This window comes from Varanus komodoensis, unplaced genomic scaffold (assembly GCF_004798865.1).
Source record: "Varanus komodoensis strain SLA01 unplaced genomic scaffold, ASM479886v1 scaffold13_1, whole genome shotgun sequence".
NCBI lineage: Eukaryota > Metazoa > Chordata > Lepidosauria > Squamata > Varanidae > Varanus > Varanus komodoensis.
Genome location: NW_025335408.1, coordinates 4,144,551 through 4,163,665, shown reverse-complemented (window position 1 = coordinate 4,163,665; position 19,115 = coordinate 4,144,551). Strand labels below are relative to the sequence as shown.

Below are 19,115 nucleotides of genomic sequence, written 5' to 3'. Positions count from 1 at the left end.
ACAGTGCAGTGTGATGGTTGCTGTGTTGGCTGGGACCATTCTAGAATTCACTCAGCAAGAAAATCACTGGTGGTATTGGAATACTCACTCACTCTCAGTCCAAACTATCTCATGGGGGTTTTGATTCTTTTGTTGTTGTTGTTGTTTGGTTGGTTGGTTTTGTTTTTTTGAGGATCAAATGGAGTTATGTAAGTTGCCTTGGGTTGCTTACAAGAGACAAAAAGACAGGATGGAAGTATAATCAAATAAATAGTAATCAAGATAGGAAATGACAGGACTGTAATTTGCAGTCTGTCTGTTGTGCTTCTGATTAAGCGAATTGGACTTCTGATGTGTAACACCTAGACATCAACAGATCCAGGGGCAAGTGTCTTTGGTAGGCATGATCCCTGCTGGCACCTTTTGATCGATTTGGAGAATGTGGGAGTCCCTTCCAAGCACCCCACTTTCTTCATACCTTAATGTCCACCTCTGTCCAAACTCTGTGCTGGTGGACTAAGAGGGACTGATGGAGACCACAGATATCTGTCTAGCAACCTGAGCCAATATTTGTGAATCCATGTCTATGCCAATTGTTTAAGAAACAAAAAAAGAACAGAATTCTCATGTGGAAAAAGGAGGACCTTTTTGAATGCTGCCAATTTTTCCTCTGTAGATGTAAGAGGGCCTGTAACTAGAGAGTAACAGAGACAAAAAGATTTATTTTCTCCTTCCCTTCAGACTACTCATTCATTGTGCTTTCTGAGTGGTGTGATTAAGTGACAGGAAAATTCAGTGTCTCTTTTGTAAAACATTTAAGTTGCTTAGGGAAAAATGCATTACAATGCAATTTCTTATGACATAAAGGAGCCACTGAAACTGACCCCGGTCTGACTTATTAAATCCTGGCACACGTCTGACTTAGTGAAAAGTGCAAACTTTAATGGTTGACCTATTTTCTCTTTAGATCTGTAGAAATGGGTGTGCATTTGTCCTGCATACTAATTAAAGTGGGTGAAAGAATGATTTATGGAAATAGGCTTGGGATACACATAGAATGTAAAAGATCGTATAGTTTAACTCAACAGAATTCATCTCATTAACCAGAAAAAAAACCTTTAAAATGTTAAGGTGCCTTGAAACTCTAGCTTTATTTCTCATTAGTGAATAAATCTGTGGACTGCTTTGCCATAGATGCAGCATGAGTTCAGTACTTGCCACAGTTTGCACTATTTATTTTTACAAAAAATAATCTTAACATTTATTGTCATATAAATTACTAAAGACAAAGAGAAACATGGTTAGATTATGTAATTCAGGTTTACATAGTCACTGGTAAAGCTTCACTAATTGGTATCATTTTAAGAGATTTCCTTATTTACAACAATTATATGCTTGCCTCATCCGAACAGATTCAGGAGTGGTGAGCAATAAAATGTGACCTGTTTTAGATATGGCCTAGGACATTATCTGTGTAATTCTTGCTACAAGGAGGATGGGTAGGGCAAGTCTTAGTTTTTTCATTTTTTAGACTGGTTTTTTGCCTTGGTGTCACATGTCATCTAGATTGAGTTATTGCAATATATCTTACACAGGGTTCATTTGAAGAGTCTTTGGAAATTCCGATTGGTTCTAAAAGTGCCAAGGCAAATCCTGGGAAGTTCTCATATCACACCTATCAATTGTTCCACATATGTTTCCTCCCCACACCTAGATCTGCAGGACCCCTCCTCCATGGCCAAAGGATGTCTTATGGATAAAGATACAGGTGAAGGCGATGGGAGAAAGGGCCTTTTCCATGGCCACACCTAAATTGTGGACTATGATCCAGGTGGCAAGGCTGGCACCCATTACACAGCAATGCACCAATTTAGTCAGACTTCATTCTATTTGGCAACTTTTATCTGGTGCCTTTGTTTTACTCACTTCATCTATATGTAATTATTATATTCTGCTTGAGATTTTGATGCTAGGAATGTGTTTAGAATGGGCAGAAATGATGAGCTGTGCAGAAGTTACTCAAGGAAGACTTTTTCAAAATCGCTATATTTTCAATGGCATTCTACCCATATATTAGGATTAGGGTTGTGCACCAGGATAGGGTTAGGACTGGGAAAATGTGGTGGAAAAATGATGAACTTGTTTTCTGTTATTATATTTAAAGTTGTCACCATCTTTACTACATTGCATTTATATCCTGCTTTTTTATCTCTTCCAAGAAGTCCAACATAGCCATCTTCTTCTCCATTTTACCTTCACAACAACAACTCTGTACTAGAAATAATATATATATAAAATGTAGTAGTAGCAGCAGCAGTGGCAGCAGCAGCAGAAGTGGTCATTGAAATTTCTGATTTAGGTATCTATCTATATTCTCTTAGATACTTTAGTAGGGGTGTGCATCAGATTCTGTCAAAGACTGAGCTAAATTAGACTCCTTTGATTGTTTTTGGTTTCCTGAAGCAAAGATGGGTTCCTCCAAAATGACCAGAACTGGAACTGGAACTTGTATGAGGCTCTTTGCATGATTTAGCTTTGGAAAGGTATATAGGATATCCAAGATTGTGTCTATTGCTTTACTTCTCTAAAAGCTGATAGGTAAGGGAGTAGGGTAGAGTGACTGCCAGAGGAGGTTAAGATTATGTGGGCCATTTTGGATTGGGCCATTGTTCCAACTACTCTGTCAAGGTCCAAATTGAGTCTTGTGGCTGGTGCATACTCTGGATTTTAGGCATTTTGTCAAGCTAAATGTTTAGAATGCACTGAAAGCTAAACATTTTAATATAACAGGGCAACCAAAAATAATTTTTGCTTAATGCCAGGTGCCTCATATTGAATTTAATTATTTTGATTAATTTCCAAAGAAAACTGAGCTGTTTATCTGAATGTGATATATAACAGCATGTTACTATTACCTGAAACTTACAAGATCAAGATTTTCCTATAGTAACTCTAAGAATACAATACTTAGCTGTACATGATAGGAAGACAGTACTACTAAACTGTATGTGGAATGTCGGAAGGGCTCCTACGGCTCTCTCGGGCCATTATTCCTAGTCAACCACAATGGGTTGCTTTGAGTAAGAATGCTATATCATGAGGTAGAGAGGTTAGCTAGACCTGCTGAGCCAAAGGAACCTGCCATCTGCTCTGATGCAGTGGCAAAAAACATGGAAAGCTTAACAGTTTGCCGTTAAACTTTAAATTCTATTTGCCATTAGGGTAAAATGGCAGATGCTTTTCCAGAACACCATTTCCCTCATTTGTTCCATAGTGCTTCACTGTGTACCTCCTTCTCAAAGCAAAGGAAGAAAAAGGGACAAGAAAGACGGGGGAAATAAGAGGAAAAAGCAATGAGCCTTTGAAGCTTACAAGTGTACCGCAGGGAGGTAAGGAAGATGGTTATAGTGGGCACAGTGATCCAGTGAGGTGAAGCAAGCAGCACCTGTTTGCCATTTGCGGGCCTAAATGTCTTGACTGAACCCTGTTGTTGCCCATACAGTGGGAACAAGGAAGGAAAAAAATCCTATGTTTTCCTATGTGCTGAGTAAAACTGTACACAAATGTTTTGCCACGCCTTGATCAGAATTTGGTAAGGACTCATTCTGGGGCTAAATCTAGACCAGGAACTTCTAAGTAGGAATCTTGGATTTAGAACATGATTGGCCATGCGTATGTTATGATTTCTGTCATTGAAAACAAATTTCTTGTGTCATTTGCTGTGTTAAAATACTCTGTCAGCTGTATCAGCAGCCTTAACAAGTTTTATAGTAGTTTGACAATAAATTATATTCTGAGTAATAGTAAGACTATTTTGCTAGGCAAATATGTGTATTAGAATTAAAAAGATTTTATGCAAACTCCCCTTGGATGTCATAATCTGAATCTTTCTATTATCATGGTCACTGCACCTGAACAAATTGATTTGAAGTTGCAATGAAGAGCAACAGTGACACATGCTAAATATTGAGTTTCCACATAAAGTGACACACAACTTGAGAGATCTAATCTATAACAATTACCTAAGCAAATCACTGATCCGAGCTGAATTTTAATTTTGATTTTTCAACCCTTATGCATGCAAAATGTGTGGATAGTGTTATTATATGGTTTAGGCTTGAGATGGTCCTGGGCATAGTTGCATTGGATGGACTCAGGAGTTTCCTGTTGCAGTTCTTGTTAGGGAGAGACAAAGTTCTTGGTTAGCTTCCCAAGCTTTCCATGATGTGGCCATACAAAAATCAAGCTTTAAATCAACTGGTTTCTAACAGGACTAAGAAAATAGCACAGCTCCTTGCACTAGAAGCCTTCCTTCATTTCTCCAGAAGTCTCCACAAGGAGGAAGTAAGCTCACTCTTTAATGGTAGGGGACAAGAAATTATTAATCATTTACCTTTGCTAAAGAAGCTAAAAGCACAACTGTGACATCAACTTTCCATGATGGGCATTGCCTTGTGGGAAATAAAACATGGCAGCTTCCCAGAGCCAATCAGACTCAAGCAACTGCTCAGTTCCTAGCCTATCAACACAGTGCCAGCACTATTAGACTCATCTGGGGGAGACTAGGTGGCTTGCAGCTTGCAGCACCACCAGTTCTAGCATCCATGTAAAACAGCCCTAGTAGTGGAAGGAGATGGGTGCAATGCCAGAAAAGATGGCTGCATGGGCCAGGCAAGATATCAACCCTGGTGTGCCACACGATCTTCAACAGCAACCTAAAGGTTCTGTATCTAGGTCTTCTCATAAAATCATATAAGTTAGTTCAGGGAAGAATGATAGTAAGCCCTGTTACACCTAGATCTTGCCGAGTGTAAGAGTCTAAGATCATGCATGATGCTACCAATTTCTGTATAAAGTGAAGGACAAGGAAATCTGCTAAAAATGGGGAACTACAGAGTTCTTGTCTAATTACTCTTTAGTCCCTTATTGACTGATTTTATCTTCCACAATGAAATGTACAGCATGGGATATTGAGGTTGGTTTCCAGCCCACTATAGAGCTGTTGTCTGAGTGTTTTCAGAGGCTGGTGGCTGCACCAATACCAGGGAAGGGAAGGGCTATGATGAAAGCCCACAGAAACTTGGCAGCAGCCCTATTACAAGACTTACAAAACACTTGCAGGACAGCAAATCATGCTTAAAATCAGTGTGAAGCATGCAGTCTCAGTGGATTGTTTCACCATGCTGTTGTGCATCTATACATGCAATCTCCAAACACACACACACACACACACACACACACACACACAAATTGGCAGTGCGAACAGGCCTTTAGACAGAAGGACTCCTTAGATACTATGGATGGTAGAAGCCACTGTTCATGAATTAATAAAAGACATCTACTTCAGATCCAGATTCTAGTGTTCTGTATTCAGAACCCAATAATATTACAGCATCAATTTTTTGTTTCTTTAAAAGATACAAGAAAGAAGAAAAATGCCACTAGATGCTAGCCTAAGCAGGCAAAGATTCCCATGGAAGTCATCATCGAGTTTGCACTCACACATGGTGACTTCTAACAATGACATGTTCATTCTTTCTTTAGAAATTCAGGAAACACTTTCCACATATTGGTATTCCTTCACTGTTTTCATTGGAAACAGTTGGAAACAGGAGAGCAGTGGAGTCTATTTTTTTTCCTGCTGTCAACTAGTTACAAATGAAAAGGTAGGGAGGATTTTGATCCATTGACTTCTGAAGAAAAAGGCATCAAAGCTTTCCATTTCCAATTACCTTAACTCACTATAATACAGGTGTGGAAACTCTAAGAGACCCTGTCGACCCTGGATTAATAAAACTTTGGTTCTTTTCTGATATTATGTATCACATGATACTTGTGATAAATTAAAAATCTCAGATGGGATAGTCAACTATTTTTATACATGTATCTTCCATTCATATATGCATAAACTATTATGAAAGTCACAGAAGAAAAGAAAGAAGGAGAGAAATGGAATGAGAAAGCTGAACAATTTAACATGTGCTGTACTATACCAGCACATTTATTTTTAGCATTAAACCCCTCTCTTCATAATTTTCTCCCAGTATGGGAAAACAAATGAACTAAATATTAGAAAATAAATCAGTTTTCAGGAAAAGATGCATTTTCCTGGATGCACTGGTCACCACTGTGCCAAGAGTTACTTGGGATACAGTTTATACTGACAGCAATAGGTTCACTTCTAAGGTAAACCAGAGTCCATTTTCCAATAGAAATGGCATCAGTAACTGATCTGTTTTTATAATAGGCAGATTTGCTAGAAGCATGAAGTTAATGTTTTTCATCTGCATTATTTCAAATGATTGGAATCACAGAATGACAATACAGTTAATCAAAAGAGGTAGAATGTCTTTCTTTTAGGCATACTAAAGTCAATTAAGCATACTAAAGCATTGTTAGTTTAGCAGCCACAGCAACAAACACATGATATTTTATTCAGATTATAATTCACAGGATCCTCTGTTTTGGATTCTCTCAGGCCCCTTATCTTTTATTAAAACAAAACTCTCTTTGATTTGCTAGACAGCTGAGGCAATTGATTATCCATTGCTAGAGATAAACTTGAAAACTACACACTTACCTACCACCTTTTAGCAACTCCCATCAAGAACATTATGGCTTGTTTAGTCCTTATCTGTCTGGACTGTCATTCTTCCAGAGAGTTGTTAGCTTATTGAAGAGATAAAGCTTTTTGCATCCATGTCAAAAGTTGGTCCTCTTTTCCAGCTATTCCAATATACCATGTAAGCCATGCATAATGGAACTGACTGGATCATAACTAGGAGGCTGAAATTATTACAAACGAGCTCAGTTTGGCTTATGCCAAATAATATATAATGCACTCAGGATGAAGATGTTAGCTTATCACTGTCAGGACAAAATGAACAAAAGCTTTGCTATAATATGGATGCTGAAAGCCTGGTGCTATAAGAACAGCTAAGGTGGTATGCTGAGCTGATCAGGAAACCATGTTACAAGTCCTGTTCCCCAGGCACACCTTAGAGATGCTAATGCATGCCTGTCCTGAACTTCTTCTTTTTGGGTTGCTTGTCTAAATCCATTCAGCCCTTTTGTTTTTACCATCATGTAGCTCTAGCAAACTTGCTATGAGATTCCCCCACCCAACTTTGTAGTTCCTTCTGGGAACTACCCACATGTTGCATGTATATCCTGTATGTCTGAATAAGCTGTAATGTTCTTTTCATTTCTGCATGCTTGCATTCTCTGTTTCTTGACATAATCCAATGGGCTTGCCAGCAACCCTCCAAACATAGGAGATCATGGACATCCTACGCAGACTGGGCAAAGTGCAGAGGTGAAGGTTGCCTCCAGGCCCCGTCTGCTCTGCAAAGGAGCAAGGTGGCTGATTTCAGCCATCTACCTCCGGCACTTCTAATGGGGAGGGAAGTAGGATTCATTTCCTCCCCTCCTAAGCTACTGAACCACTTTTCCAAGGTTGCTGTTACAGCCTCAGAGAATCAGACAGCATACTTCTTCACAAGGCAGCTATGATAAGAAGAGGGGAATCTTCTCTTGCAGATCCCCAACTCTGAGGCTGGAACTCCTCCAATCTCAGACCTGGAATTTGAAAAATCCTTTGCTAGGAGATGGAGGATTACTCTTTAGTATAAAATGTTCCTGTGATGCACTATTGCATATTTTTTCCTGGGGGCTGGAATTGCTCCACTCATACATACTGTATGAAAATGCAAATTCAATTTAAATTGAAATAAATAATTTTCATTTCACTTCAGTTTCAGTGCAAACCAGTCCAAATAGTTCTGTTTCAATGCAAATAACCCCAGGTTTCTGGATAGCTTAAAATTCAGCACAATACAAAATAACTAATAATAGAAACCACATGCATAAAGATCAAAACCTGGTAACCATTATTCCCTACATGCAAGTCCTTCACTTTTACAGTTCACCTGGTTACCTGGCAAATGAATTTGTACCACCACAACTGAAAAATTGACTGAAAATAACAGAGCTATTTCTCCTTCAACCACAGGTTTTGCTTTTGAAGTGCATTTTGAAATTTTCTTGATTGTATACCATTTACTCTCTTGTCAAGTAAAAGAAAGACTTTCTCACCAGTTTCACAGCTTGGACCTGTGAATCCCTGTGGACATGCACAGACATTGGAAGCAATACAGGCTCCACCATTTCTACAACCATCTTTGCAAAAAGCTGAAACCATTAAAAAAATCATGTCAGGATTCACAGTTTTATTTTAAAAGCAACAACTTAATATTGAGTATTCCTTAAATAATGTGATAGTCTTTAGTGATACTGCTCCAGTTCACACATAGGACTGACAATTCCTGGGCTGTTTAATTCAAGAACTGAACCCAGAAGCAACAGGTTGTTCATGGGTTAAATAATCCAGAGTTAATGCAAAAATTGCCCATGGTTTCGTACTGGGTTTAACCCATGAACAACCCAGAATTGCTTGGTCTGGGCACCATGAACCACCAATAAATGACATTATTGGGTTGTTGATTAAAAGTAGAAGTGCATGGCCCATCCTACTCCACCCCATCCCCTATACACACTTGTCCTGTAGTTGCATTGAATTACATGTGAATGGGTCATTGTTCCAAGTTTCCTATATTTGTAACACATTTTCTCACTGCTACTGTCCATCCCATCATAAAAAAACAAGAAGAGCCATGCTGGATAAGACAAAAGACCTTAGAATTCTGAATTTACATGGTAGCCAATGATGTTTTGATGTTCCAAGATCTGAAGACATCAAAGCATCAGCATGCAATGTTTTTCATACAGGTCCTTTGCTGATGATAAGGATGACTGACTGAAAAAAAGTCGTAAACTCGCAGCTTCTTTGGCACTTTTATCCAATGGTGGAAGAGCAACATTAAAAAGCTCAAAACCACACAGATGCCTTGATTGTAGAATCGTGTCCATATAATTGGATCTTGGCAGAAGGAAAGTTTTCCATTTGAAAGACCACACAGTGGCTCTAACCATGCTTTTGTGGGCCATCAAGATGTTATACTAAAGGTTTAACTGAGCTTAGTCCCTTAATCATTTGTTTGTATAATAAATATTGCCCATTCAGCAGGTAGCAAGGTCAATATTTCTTTTACAGAATTTAGAGATTTCTATAATGCTACTAATTAGAAATTTTGGCCGCCACTCCAACAGTCTGGGAAGAAGAAATCCAAGTGCAAGGAAACTTTTAAGAGATATGAGGCAATCTATTGGCAATACATTTCTTACTGAACGGATTACGCCATTCAGTAAGCCATGTGCCAAAGAGTTGTAATTACCTGAAATTCTACAGTGCATCACTTGTATATGTGGCAAACATATGTTTCCTGCTCTGTAAGTATCTATGCTGACATTTATAATGGTGAATTATGGAATTATTTCATTTGGTGATTATCAGATGGTACTGCTTAAAGGCACTGCACCTCAATTATTAATATTTATCTTGCAGGCATGCAGACAATGTTCTAATTTATCAGTCTGAAGGTAAAATTAAGCAAGAAAAGATACACAACTGTTTTTTGTCTGAAAAGCTTACCTTTGCACACAGTGCCATTTCCAGTATAGCCTGGCTTGCAAATGCAATTGTGACCTCCCACAGTGTTGAAACAAAGTGCGTTTTCGTCGCAGTTGTGCTGGTTTGTGAGGCATTCATCGTGCTCTGAAAGGTGAAAAATAAACACATGCTACTTTAATAAGTCAGCAACATATATGAATATTTTGATATGCTTTGATATATTCTTCCAATTATGGCAGGATCTTAAACCACCTTCTAGCTTGCTAGTAAAAGTACTCCTTATTACAGATTTTATGCCTACTTACCTGGAAGTAGGCCCCAGTGAATTTGGTAATTGTTATTTATGGATAGGCATGTGCAACTATGTGCTATAACAGGGAAACCTTATGCATGTTTACTGAGGGGGCAAATGTGTTCCATGGGGCTCACACTGAGGTCTGCAGGATTGCAGTATGAGGGCACCATCCCATCCAGTGAACACTAGGAGTTCTAGGACCTTTTCCTGTCTAAAGATACATAACATCGTGCGCTAAAATTCCCCATCTAATTTGGAGTTTAGAAACCAGGAGCATGCAGTTGCAAGATTCAAAGGTGATGAAAGGACACATTGGATTTTGCACAGATAACCTGCAGTCACAATTTCTGAATGCTGAAACAATACATGGTATTTATTTTTTTCTATTTATTTTGTCCTGTCTGTTTTCCAAAGTGTTCAGGGCAAGATATGTGCCCGTAATTTAGTTAGTCCAAGAGACAGTGTCTGGTTCAGAGATATGAGATAAGCATCATGGCTAAGCATGAATTTGAACTTCGCTATTCTGGGCTCTAGTCTGATGCTGCATCACACTGACTCAGTAAATGCTCGGCATTATTTTGTCTATCAGAATGTCCAGAGCTTTATTTTCAACCCTCATCCCTTCTCCAAACAAAAAACAGAATCCCTAGCAGTGTTCACATTGTGGGGTAATTTTTGATTTCAGATGAAATTGCCTCAGGTAAGGCAAGTCTTTATTCTGGATAAATGTTTCCTTCAAGGGGTTTTACTCAACATAGGAATGACATGTACAGTGGTACCTCAGCTCACGAATGCCTCAGTTCACGAACAAATCAGATCATGAACAAAAATTTCATAAAAATTTTGACTCAGGTTGTTTTGACTCCTCATTGGTCACAATCGTGCTGGGGGTGGGAGGGAGATGGCTGAGATCACATCTGTCTTTCCTGCACGAGCATGCCTGTGATTGCGCCCATCTTTCCTGCAGAAGTGCAACCAGGATCTCGGCCATCTCCCCCCCAGCATTATCACACCCGTCTCCCCCAAACTGAGCATGCCCGTGATCACGCCCATCTCCCCCCCCCCCACCACACTGGGATGACAGGTACATGCAGGGATGAGGGGCGCGATAACAGTCATGCTGGGGGAGCGGGGAGATGGCCGTGCTCGAGCTTAGGGTGGGAGGAGGGGAAGATGGCCTCGATCTTTGTTATTCTCTGTCACTTTGCTTTAATTTTTTCTGATTAAAAAGAATAGTTATAGACTGGATTAACCTTATTTACATTGAACCTTATGGGGAAATTTAACTTGGCTCACGACCAATTTGGGTTATTACCAGAGTCCTGGAATGGATTAAGTTCATGAGCCAAGGTGCCACTGTACAGGTAATTTTAAGTTTAAGCTTTTCTGAAGATAAGCAAAGCAAGGAAATCTGCAAAATAATGCCTGACCTGTTGATCCTTGATCTTTGTAACAATAGCATAGCCTACAACCTTGAAAGAATCATAAAAAACTTTTCCCTGAATGGATTTTAAATCTGTGGGTGTTTTAGGCCAGGAACTTTGCAACAATGTCCAAGAAGGATAACTCAGAAGGACTACTTAAGAGTAAGTGTAGGCTAGGGGGATTACAGTTACCCCAGGATGCATGATATGGTTAATGTTCAATATATGTGCTTACTTATTTATCTCCAGTCCTATGCTATTGAACAATAGAGACCGGAGGCCTGAAATCTTCAGCAGATTCCTTGAAGGTTGGCTGAGAATTGCAGGCCTTTCTTTTATCTAAACTTGTATAGGATTGTGCTATATGTTTACGTGAATGTCTATAGACACCAAATATTTCAAGCAGGGTTAACCACATGAGGACTGCATACCTGCCTGAACTTTAGATTACTGCCAAGCTCCTAACTAGACATTTTCTTTAATTTTTGAGAAATATAATTTTAGATGGCTCAGATACATTATGACAGCCCCTTTGATGCTTCGGTTAGGTAGCTTTCAAACTGTATTCCAGGGAACCCTGGAGTTCCTGTGATGCTGATCAGAGGTTCTTCAAAGAGAAGATCAGGAACAGCAGACCAGCTTCATTAGAAGGCAGTGTGCCTGCTGCTACTCATCCTCTTCCTTCAACATGCTGCCCCAAGAGGATTTGGGGTGTATGCTAGGCTACATTCTTGGTTCTCGCAGAGCAAAAGTGGATTCCAGTAAAGCCTGTGCCATCCACTTGATGTGAACTGCCTATGGGCAGTCTGAAGGCCATGTGTATCTAGTTGTGAAGCACACTACAAGCATCTCTCCTTCCCTTCCTTTTAACTGCTTTAGAACTGCATATATACTCTGCAACTATGTCAAAACAGCAAAAACTACTGGCCAATGGTGATGTAAAAACAGCAACAAGTTCTTAGTGTGTGTGGCAATCATCGCGTCATCATGGCTGCAAGAATAAAATGGAGATTTATTTTCTATCTACCACACTTTGGGGGTTCATTAGGGGGTAAGGATTGGGCTGAGGGGACCTGGACTTTGACTCAAGGTCCAACCCTAACTGTGCCACTGACTGTGGGCTTTAGAAGTTCCAAAATTGCATACAATGTGCAAGGAGTTTACGATTTTATTCAATTTTATTTATTTCCATCACCCACTAGTCAAAGCCATCTGACTGGTCCTCAGAAAAATACCTAAATTCTTAAAATACAATAACATAGTAAAGTAAAATACAAAATCCCATGTGTTTCAAAACAAAGATAAAAGCAAGAAGCAATGCAAAGAACTTAAATGCATTAATAATTTTAGATCATTTATAATGTACTAAAACGTTTCATGAACATGCTGCATGGAAGTTCATTACTTCACAATACTGAGTGGTTAAATGAACATGAGCTTCCATCATGACACATGATTTGACACAATAGGCTGTTTAATAGACTGGTCTGGAGATAAAACTGGTGACATAGATTGATTTGGAAGGCAATACAAACTCTGTGTTATCTTCTGACTGCGGAGTTTTCCTCAAAGCAAAACTCAGAACCTAGAGCAGCAGTTAAGGTTCAGGACTTGCCTAGAGGTTATGGGGTCTCACTACTACCCACCCAGGATGTATTCTGGCAGGACAAAAAGATACAGAAGAGAAGAGACCCTCATAAGTATTCTAGACTGAAGAAGGAGGCAAGACTCCTTGAGGCCAGGAAAAGTGTTTGGTTGCAGTAGATGACTCCTCAGGATTGAGAGGCTTCTCAAAGGGAGACTTTCCCCAAATTCTCCTAAGAAGCTGTAGCTGCATCCTGCAGCTGGATCTGACAGCTGCTGCTTAAGACAAGCAGCAGAGGGCCAGAAGGTTGCTGGAAACAACATTTATGCTCCTTTTCTAGCGCCAGACCTCCTAGCTTTTCATTGATTTGAACCCTTTTTTGACTGTCTGCAGAATGCACCTCTTGCCTGAACCATGCTGGCTGTGGTGTCTTACAACCACGCCCCATTTAATCGATTTGTGAAATGCTAGTGACCCCTATTCCTGTCTGAACCTTCTTTCTGGCAGCTTCCTCTGCTCTCTGATCTGTGTAGAGCAGAAAGTATCCCTTATTAATTGTCCCAGATCTGCTAGTCCATCCTGGGCCTTGGGAAAGCAGGGCAATACAATAACAAGAAAATGAAACTGCAGACCAAGAAGCAGGGAAAAGAGGGAAGACATGCATTCCTGATTCTCCAAACTATTGTTTGGGAAAGTGAAAAAAGGTGTCTTAACTCAGCCATATTGTGACCCCTAGTTTTTCCTCTGGTTCAAATAATAAATCTTACTGTTGTGTTCAGAACATTTGGTCCAGTAATTCTTAAACATTCAGCAAAGCATATTTTTAAAAACTGCTGTTTTCAGTTCTTGAGGCATGCAGTTTAATTACTCTCAACTCAGCATGAACAACTACATAATTTCTAGCTACCTCAATAACCTTGCTGTACTGTACAGCTTGGTAACCTCCAGGAACAGTGACTTCCACAGGCTGACTGCGTGCAGGGAGGGGAAGCATTTACATGATAGGATCAATCTATTAGGAAAGAGAAAAGTCACAGCTTTGCAGATTAGGGCTATGGTGTTAGGTGTACTACAGAATTAAGTAGATCATCTTGGCCTCATAAAGTTATTGAAATGCACTGATTTTTTTCTTATTTCATGTAATGTAATGTTAATGGTATATCTTGGGAAAAAGAAAATACCCAAATATCTATTTATTTGCTTCCTTTGGAAAGTATTGTACCTTTGGAAAGTATAGATTCAATTTATCCCATTATATGGATTTGTTGGGATGGAAGCAAAAATTTCTTACCATAAGAAATTGCCTATATAATGTAGCAGTTTGCCTTTAAAATTACCTTCAGATATGGAAAGTGATGGCAGTCTTTCACGTATTAATTATACAAAAATGGCCTTGTCCTTGCATTGATAGCTCTAAGAACCAAGCTCAAATTATTCAGTTTCTGTGCGGTTTCATTAACCAGCTGCCCTCTTCCACTGCCTGGTGTTTGAAGAGTAGAGTCCTATGAGTTTGTCATATCAGTCACTTTTGTCCCTCTAGATTCCCTTTACATCAGTCCTATTCCCTGGCCACCAGAAATAGTGTTTCTTTTTTAAACATTTCAGTTATGGAGCCCCTTCCATGAAGAAATCCAGCAGGATCTCTCTCTGTGTTTTCAAGTATGCTCTGAAAAATACTGTTAAAGTTTTGATTAAATTTAAGTTGCTTATTCTGACTTGCTTTTATACATTTTCTTTTTATTTGCATTCTAGTTGTATATTAGCATTTTTACTATTTTCATATCTTTTTAGGATAGCTTCTGAGAAGCTTCTGAAAGGCAGGCTTTAATTCCAAACAAGAAAACATAAACAGACAGAACCTGTGGTGAATTGATGGTGGTAAATTATACATTAACAGAGGCACCACAAAGGCTATGTTCATGCAACACACTAAACCACAGTGGCTTCTAGACAAAGGTGGGTTAGTTTATACATCCTGCTTGTTTCAGGGTGGTGTAAGCGTGGCTATAAGCAACCCTGACAACCCATGGCTTGTTCTAGAAGTTGTTTGAGCCACAAAGGATTCTCATGTTGTTCAAACCCAGATGATGGAACCTCACATGGATCAAACCCAACTGCTAATGAGTTGCTTGGCAGGAGTGACAAAGCCCCTGGCTGTCTTGCTGAGTGGTTCCAGCTGTATACAAAGTGGCACTAAGATAGCTAGTATATTGGCAACAGTTCCAGAAGTTAGGGGGCCATGGGAAGAAATGAACTCCCTCACAAAACCCCCAAGGATCTTGCTTAACATGTCCCTTTCACAAGCAAGCCTTTCTTCAGCTTTCTGAAGCAATTGAGAGCAGTTTTCTGATACCTGCCAAATGCCTGAAAATGGGGGCTCTACTTATCTGTACCCCAGAACCAGTGGAGAGGGTGGGTGCCTGCTGGACTGTACCAGTAGGTACCTCTCTCTACATTAACCCCTCCTGAGTCCCATTGCCAGCCTGAAAGTACTACAGGCCTTCCTCATCCCACCCCTGATTTTTTTTTTTAAGTTGGCAACCATGGGCAGCCTTTCCAAGATACTGCTGGGGCACCTCATAAGGAATGTTTGTGGATACCAAAACCAGGACTGTAACAGGTGGCTTGACAGCTGCTTTCTACAATTGCTTCTCCCCTTCCAACAAATGGTAAAAAGTGGAGAAAAGAGCCAAACCAAACCTGGAAATGTTTGCTGCAACAGGAAGTAGGAAAAGGCCCTGCCAGCTGGCCCGATCGGGGAAGGAAGTGGCACATTTGCATATGAGGAACATCATGTGGCCTTAGATGATTGACATACTTTGGATGGATTGCACTGCAGCGTAGGTGAATGTGTCGACCAAACCAGCCCACCAAGTCATGGTGCTGTTTGGTCACCATGGTGTGAAAACTCCATTACAAGCAAGATAAAATTGACTGCAAAGGCTCTCAGTAAAATGACGCCAGTGTATTAGCACCGAAATAGATGCATGGGACATGTTTGTTTCATTCACATACAAGGTGGGTTCACAGGGATCTACTTCTCACACACAGAGATATGGAGAAAGGACAATGATCTTTTTATTGCACTGTGCTTTAATCAGGTTTTGCATGTACTCAGCTAAGCCCATAACTGCTTAAAGCTCCAAAGAGTAGTACGGTATACTGCAGTACAATAGGATGGGGAAGAGCCTTGGGTTTTACTTGCCTCTTCTACATTCCTTTTGTTAAATACACACTTCATATGAGAGTGTGGCGAACAGTGATTTTAACACAAACATCTAGTTTGGTCCTTACCTGAATGCATAAAAGACAGGAAACAAGTCAAGGACAACTTCCAAAAATTGATATTCCCAATGATATCAAGTATAGCTTACACTGTGTTAACAACAGGAAAGTAATGCAACAGTGCTCAGTGGTTTTGAGACAGGAGATTACAAGAGTTAGGCAGTCAGAGTTTTTATAATGGAATTTTCCCCAAAAGGTACCCTGCCATTAGAGAAACAACTAAATAATAAAGGAGAGAAATGAAAGAAGGTTGTTGTTTTCCATTCTGGAAAGGGAGCCTGTCCATCTATTACTCTACTGCTGTAATGGAATTCTTTGGGGAGAGATTTCAGGTTGAGTGGACAGTTACATGCAATCAGTTCATCACCACCATAATGGCCTGCATCATTTTCCAGACCTAAAGTGTGATTACCAACAGCTACTTGGTATGCTCTCCTTTTGCTATTATTTTTGTATCAGCATTATTTTTTTGGTAACAGCCACAGAATTAATTGGTGCCCTTTTTGCAGGGGACAGACAAAAAACTAATGTATGATTTTCAACTCTACTACATAAAGGGGCATTTGTTAGTTAAGTAGAAAATAATGAATTTTAACACTGAGTTTATTAGACTTCTGACTCTGTTATCTAAATTTAAAGCAGAGATCATAGTCATTTAAATGTAATGTTTGTTGATGGCATATTTTGGCAAATTCATGATACAGACAGAGATAATAATGGTGCTGCAGTTAATTCTGTGGTTCTGCCTGGTTCACAAAGGACCAGCAACAAAGTTATACGTATTTCTATAGTCCGATCCTTCAACTCACGAAATCAATAGCCAACATCTTAGTGTCCAGATGGGTGTAACTGGATGTCCTAAACCAGGATTAAAGTTAGATAGCTTGCTAGTCGATTACATGTCTCTTCCTCAAAGCTCACCACTAAGGAGTGCCACTGATATATTTATAAAGCCTCTGCATTGCATTCCAGCAGATATGCTTTTGATTACAAAATATAAAAGCAAAACCACGAACACTATGTTCAAGTTATAAGAAAGAATATGATTACTGGAACAGCAGTTCTTAGTACAGTGTAAAAAAAATCCCTGTGAATCCGTAACTGGCAGCAGGATGTATACTGCCTAATCCAACATAGCAAGCTCCAACATATGTCTCCAACATAATGCCTTTGGGTACCCACAACTTGTTTTATTTATATTCTTCTGCCTTTAATATGTATATATGGATTTGCATGAAATACATATATCTTTTCAGCTGTTAAACATATGCATGAACAAAAGCAGACCAAATATCCCACTTAGTATACTTTTGCAGTTGGCATCTGTATGTTATGTGTTTATATCTGGAAAGCATTATAATTCCTAATACATTATTTTATAGGACGTTAGTATTTTTCCTTTCAGTTCTGCAGTATTGATCTTTTAGCCTCTGAAAGGGCACACAGAATCCATTTTCTCTTCTCCCTTACATTTGTTAATTTTCATGAAGCAAGTAAATAATTTAGAAGAGCATGTACATCAGTGAATATTAAAGTCTGTTCCAGTATGAAATTTATCTGTATAATAACTTCTTCTGAAAATGGAGCAACTACTAGACATTGCCAAAATATATCTTTAAAAGAAGCATATCTGTACTGCACTGCCAGCAACCAGCTAAATTAGACAATCCCTTATTAACGACATGTTGCAGAATCCCAACAGAAACAATCTAGCTGAATGAGATATAGCCTAAGCTCCATAGACCTAAAACATACAAACCAAAATAGCAATCCACTGATTATGCATTCTGTGATAGTACCATTTGAGCAGTTCCTCAAATGTCTAAATATGTCCATGGGTTCAAGAAGGTTAGGGGCACCTAACCAAACTTCTCTCAGATGGACATTCCAGATGGTTGTTTCCACAGCTGCTAAGGCCCTGCTTCATGCCCTTTGCAATTTTATGTCGGTAAAGGCCTGAAGAGAAGACACTTCCTAAGATATGGGAGGCTCTGGAGGTTAAACTCTTTGCTGGTCAAAGCCAATACCTTGAAATGGGCCTAAAAAGTAAATGGCAGCCAGTGGACTTGGATCTTGTTGAACTTGGTCTAACCCCTTTTACTTGGTCAGTTCAAATCAATAAGAAAACAAGTTTTCCCAGTCCTTTGGCCTTGCACTATTAACTTTGCTTAGTTACAGTGCTGAAGTCACAGTGCTGAAGTACCTCGGTGCCTGGCCGAGGTAATGGGCTGGATGAGGGCCAATAAACTGAAGCTCAATCCAGGCAAGACAGAGGTCCTGTTGGTTGGCAGATCAGGCTTTGGGGAAGGGGACCTTGACCTTGTCCTGAATGGGGTTGCACTCCCTCTGAAGGACAAGGTCCGCAGCTTGGGAGTGCTCCTTGATCCAGAGCTTTCACTGGAAGCTCAAGTAACAGCGGTGGCGAGGAGCGCTTTCTTTCAGCTTCGGCTGATTCACCAGCTGTGTCCCTACCTGGAGAACGACTGCCTGGCGACAGTGACTCACGCATTGGTAACTTCCCGACTAGACTTCTGTAATGCGCTCTACGTGGGGCTGCCCTTGAAGATGGTCCGGATACTTCAACTGGTGCAAAACAGAGCTGCCAGGTTGCTGACGGGGACTGGGCGTTGTGTTCACATAACTCCAGTCCTCCGTCAGCTTCACTGGCTCCCCATTGAAGTCCGTGCCCAATTCAAGGTGCTGGTTATCACCTATAAAGCCCTTAATGGCTTGGGTCCTGGTTACCTAAAGGAGCACTTATGTCCATACATGCCCTCCCACCCCTTGAGATTGGTGGCAGAGGCCCTTCTCCGGGAGATCTCTGTGAAGGATATTAGGAGGGTGAGTACCTGGAGGAGGGCTTTCTCTGTCGTGGCGCCCAATCTATGGAATGCGCTTCCCAGAGAGGTCCGCCTGGCGCCGTCGTTATTTGCTTTTTGGCGCCAGGCTAAGACCTTTTTATTTAAACATCATTTTAATTGTTAATTTATTTATTTAACTAGGGTTTTTTTTTTTTTT

At 40.0% G+C, this 19,115-nt stretch overlaps 1 protein-coding gene across 1 annotated transcript in view; it reads right to left on the bottom strand.

The window, feature by feature from the left end:
• The window catches only part of NELL2 (neural EGFL like 2), a 130,812-nt gene that overhangs the window by 27,170 nt on the left and 84,527 nt on the right, over nucleotides 1–19,115 (bottom strand). The window contains exons 14-15 of the mRNA XM_044423050.1: nucleotides 9,530–9,652; nucleotides 8,074–8,169 (exon numbers count right to left, since the gene is read on the bottom strand). Of these exons, the coding sequence (XP_044278985.1) occupies nucleotides 8,074–8,169; nucleotides 9,530–9,652 (219 nt within the window). The remainder of the gene's footprint in view (nucleotides 1–8,073; nucleotides 8,170–9,529; nucleotides 9,653–19,115) is intronic.